We start from the raw sequence: 4433 nt of genomic DNA on the forward strand, positions 1-4433 counted from the left end.
CTCAGCTTCAGGTGCGTCGTTTTCTAACCTTTGGTAAGTCAACCAGAACAAACACATTAGTTAAAACATGTCTCCAGTCACTGAGACTTTATTTATCTATTTAACAAATGAGGAAATAACTTTCCGCACTGATTAACGTTTTAAAAACGGTGTAACTTGAGGTTTGTGTTGACTTGTTCTTCTTCCAGAGGATGAATCCAGTTTGGTTTATCCTGTCGATCATACTCCTGCCACTGACAACTGTTCAAGCTGGTAAGTGTTGAAAAGTTGTGTTTTATAGTAAAATACACAGCATGGTCTCATGGAAAACTCTACGTTCTGTTCTCTGTTCTTATTTTACATATTTAATGTTGAGAGAAAAAACAGGAAGAGCACATTCACCCTTCTTGTGTCAGTAAATGTTTGTCTGAGTCTGTTTTCTTTCTAAATCTTAATTTAATATATTTTAACTTTACATGACATGTTTTTCTAACTACAGCTAAATAACAAACAAGTTCAAGTTCTATAAATGAAGTCGTTCAAAGAGACGTTTTTATGATTTAATAGACTGTTTATTTAAAGAATGACAGGTTATGATATTGTTGTGTATTTTGTAGTCACCTACAAGAAACCAGGAGACACAGTTGTCCTTAGTCCAGGCTCTGTGACTCCTCCCATCACCAGTATAACATGGAAATATAATTCAAACCTGGCTGTGGACTGGTACGGAGAAGACGCCATTGACTTCTACCAAGACTTCAGAGGTATTTAACAACTTTAATGAAAACGAATCAAACACCTTCAGTCAAGCCTTTTGTTTCATCTGAAGAACTAATTAATGAAGTTGATCTTTACAGGGTTTAACATTTTATATTTGAAGTGATTTAGATTTTAGCATCTTTAACCATAAATATCTCATTAAAATCCAGGTAAAAACTTTAAAAACGTGACTTATTGTCCTTCCAGATCGCTGCCAACTCAATACTGAAACTGGAGAGTTGATCATCCCAAATCCGACACTAAATGACAGCGGCTCCTACACAGCAGTGATCAACAACAGAGTCCTGAACACAACTGAAATCAAGGTTATCTGTAAGTGGAGGAGTTTTAACTTAAACTACTCTGGAATATCTAATAATTTATTCATCTAAACTCTAATAATGTTTGTTTCCATCAGCTGGCGTCTCCAAACCAACTGTGTCAGAAAACTGTGATGCTGAAAAGACCCACTGTGTTCTGACCTGTGAAGGCATCACTACAGACTCTGAACCAGTCACCTACACCTGGTGGTCAGGTGATGTGGTGAAGAGTCAAACCAATCAGCTCATAATAACAAAGGTGAATGTGACCAGTAACAGACAGATCAACTACTTCATACGTTCAACAACCATTTAGTTCATGAGCTTCAAGCTGATGTTGTTCTTCACTGGTTTTCTAGGACAATACGGAGCCTTCGTTTACCTGTGAGTTAGAAAACCCAGTCAGCTCTGAACGCAGCAGAGAAGTCCTCAACACTTTCACCTCCTCCTCCTCCTCCTCCATCACTGGTGAGTTTCACATCAATATTTATCTACATCGTTTTCTCACAGGTGTTACAATCTGGTAACATTTGTCCCAACTTTCCATTTTACTGTTGCTGTAGGACAGACGTCATGTTGCTGGGGGTTTACTTCTGTAGAAAAACATTCATGAAGTTAACAGAGAATCTAGACTAATCGACTAATATTAGCAGACATTGGTCTTTTCGCCTGTATTTATTTTAATTATATGCAGTGCCACCTCACTGGCACTTCTATATATATTCATATCATCATCATCATCATCATCATCAAAGCACAGCTGAGAAGTGGGGGAATTAGGACTGAAGTTTGAGTTATTTATATGTTCATTTTAACAAAAATGAACATATAAATAACTTTCATCTTAACAAAGATGTTTGTTTCTATCAGATGAAGTTCCTAAACCAACTGTCTCCATGAGCTGTGACAATGAAAAGACCCACTGTGTTCTCACCTGTGAAGGCAACACTAGAGACTCTGAACCAGTCAACTACACCTGGAAGTCAGGTGATGTGGTGAAGAGTGAAACCAAGGAGTTTAAAATAACAAAGGTACAAACACAATAATGGTGTTAGTAGGTGAATGGGACGTATTTTGGTTCATGAGCTTCAGGCTGATGTTTTTGTTTCTCCACTGGATTTATAGAATGATACGGAGGCTTCATTTGTCTGTACGGTGAAATATCTCTTTGGCTCTGAAAGCAGCAAAGCAGTCAACAACCCTTTCGCCACCAACTGTGAGTTTGACATCAGTAAATATCTCCACAGTAACCTCAGAGGATGAACCACCTGAATAAGTGACATCTGTTCATTAGTGATGAACCTTTTAAAGGTTCTGTTAACGAACTAAAGAAGGAGATCAGCTACTATTAGAATGAAGGATGCTTGAAAACCACTGACACAAACCTCAACTCTACACAACAGATAAAATACACCTCTCTGTACATTCATTCATTCATTCATTCATTCATTCATTCTCTGTAGCCTCTGGAGGGTCACAGGTCTGTACATGGTTGGAACGATGGTTGTTGCTCTTGTTGTGTGTATTTTCTGTGCATGTAGATATGTGAAGACAGTTATTGGCTTTTTACACTCAACAAAAAGTCACAATCAGAACGATGAATCAAAACAATTAATATTTGTGAGCAATATAATATTTTCCTGTAAACACCCCTCAGGTATCAAACACGTTATTTCATTTTATTTTATTCATTCATTTTTTATTCTTGTTGTATGTTTGTGTTTTATTTACTCTGTATTTGATACGTCTTATAAATAAAGTTCTTGAAAGAAAAATAAATAAATAAATAAATACCCGGATGTTCACTCAGGTATCCCAGAATGCACTCCGTGGGCGTCATCAAGTACGTACTTCAGAATCTATCTTGTCAAGTCCCGACTACCAAGTAGCAAGTCCGAAGTTTGTGTACTTCTTGTAGATAAACGTCCTGTGTTGGTCGGTGTTTGGTCTGTTTGTGTGTTTTCTTAAGTTCCAGTTGTAGAAGCTGAAGAAGAAGAAGAAGAAGAAGAAGAAGAAGAAGAAGGAAGTGAAATTAAAAATAAACCGCGTCCTGTCGTTGGTCAGTTCATCAGCTGTTTCCGTAGAAACTCTCTCACCATGTGAATCACGTAGACATATGTAGTAGACGCCGCATTGAGCGGGTTTGTCCGTTGCTGCGATACGTCAACGCGTCCGCCATATTGGATGTGGCAGATCTGCCCCATAAACTAATAAAAGGCAACTCAACTTCATAAAGCGCCTTTTCTACAAAGTGCTAATGCCTCTTATTCACCCATTCACACACACACTAATATATCTGGCAAACAAATAGGCGCCCAAAACAACATATGTAACTTTTAAAGGGATGATTATAAATGTTTACTCCTTATGTTTAGGATATAGGTGGCACCAAACGAACTTACGTATTTTTCTAATATTTTCATGACTATTTACAGCTACTAATGTGTGTAACACTGTTACTGTGATGATAAATATTGAAGTATTTATATTTAACATCTAATCTGTATCTATCCCACTAAACATTAGACGTCTGATGGACGTGCAGATCATGTCTATATTATGGTCCACGACCAATTCTGGATGTCCACTCGACGTGTAAACTAGCTCCGATATTTGGTCGTCTAACCATGACCCGATTTAGACGTCAATATACTGTTCAAAATATGAACGTCAGACTAGGTCCCTTTTTTGGAGGTCACATAGACGTCTAAGACAGGTGCAGTATTTTAAAATCACAATCATTGTTATCAATGTGAATAACTAGCAATATAAATTATGTGAGATTAAACACCATTTTATTATTTTGTTTAATTAATTATTTATTTATTGACTCCATGTTTTATTTTTATTATTTTTTCGTTTGTTTTCGTGTTTATTTTCATGTTCTCCCTGTATTTATGGAGTCAGGTCTGTTTAGGATGAACCATTAAGCTAATATTAGTTCTGCACCACAGACGTACAATGACAGATTATCATACCAAAAGTTTACTATCACATAGGAAATGTATTAAAGGGGTCGTATTAGTATTGGAATTATTGATCGTTCATCGTACAGAGGGTGAAATAATTGTAATAATATGATTATCATACCATAGATATACTGTACAACCACTGTTATATAATAACCAGATCCTGACATAAAGATGTGACATGAGGGTTTTATGAATAAAGAGCACCAACGTTTACATATAACTGATTTTGATTAATCTTTATATATTCACGTTGATGAACATACTGTTCATATACATGTCTCTCGTATATATGTCTATGCTCTGATCGCTCCACTTTGCCACATCCAAGATGGCGGCGACGTTGACGTACGATTCAGCGCTCTATGTTGAATCTAAGGTAAAGGTGGGTGGAGTCTAATCTGAT

At 36.7% G+C, this 4433-nt stretch overlaps 1 protein-coding gene across 1 annotated transcript in view; it reads left to right on the forward strand.

The window, feature by feature from the left end:
• LOC125001009 (carcinoembryonic antigen-related cell adhesion molecule 5-like) overlaps positions 1-4232 on the forward strand; it is a 28948-nt gene extending 24716 nt beyond the window's left edge. Inside the window, exons 5-10 of the mRNA XM_047576910.1 lie at positions 1157-1317; positions 1418-1526; positions 1929-2089; positions 2184-2274; positions 2869-2901; positions 3028-4232. Of these exons, the coding sequence (XP_047432866.1) occupies positions 1157-1317; positions 1418-1526; positions 1929-2089; positions 2184-2274; positions 2869-2901; positions 3028-3161 (689 nt within the window). The 3' untranslated portion in view covers positions 3162-4232. The remainder of the gene's footprint in view (positions 1-1156; positions 1318-1417; positions 1527-1928; positions 2090-2183; positions 2275-2868; positions 2902-3027) is intronic.
• Positions 4233-4433: the final 201 nt, after the last annotated feature.

Source organism: Mugil cephalus, chromosome 23 (assembly GCF_022458985.1).
Source record: "Mugil cephalus isolate CIBA_MC_2020 chromosome 23, CIBA_Mcephalus_1.1, whole genome shotgun sequence".
NCBI classification, from domain to species: domain Eukaryota; kingdom Metazoa; phylum Chordata; class Actinopteri; order Mugiliformes; family Mugilidae; genus Mugil; species Mugil cephalus.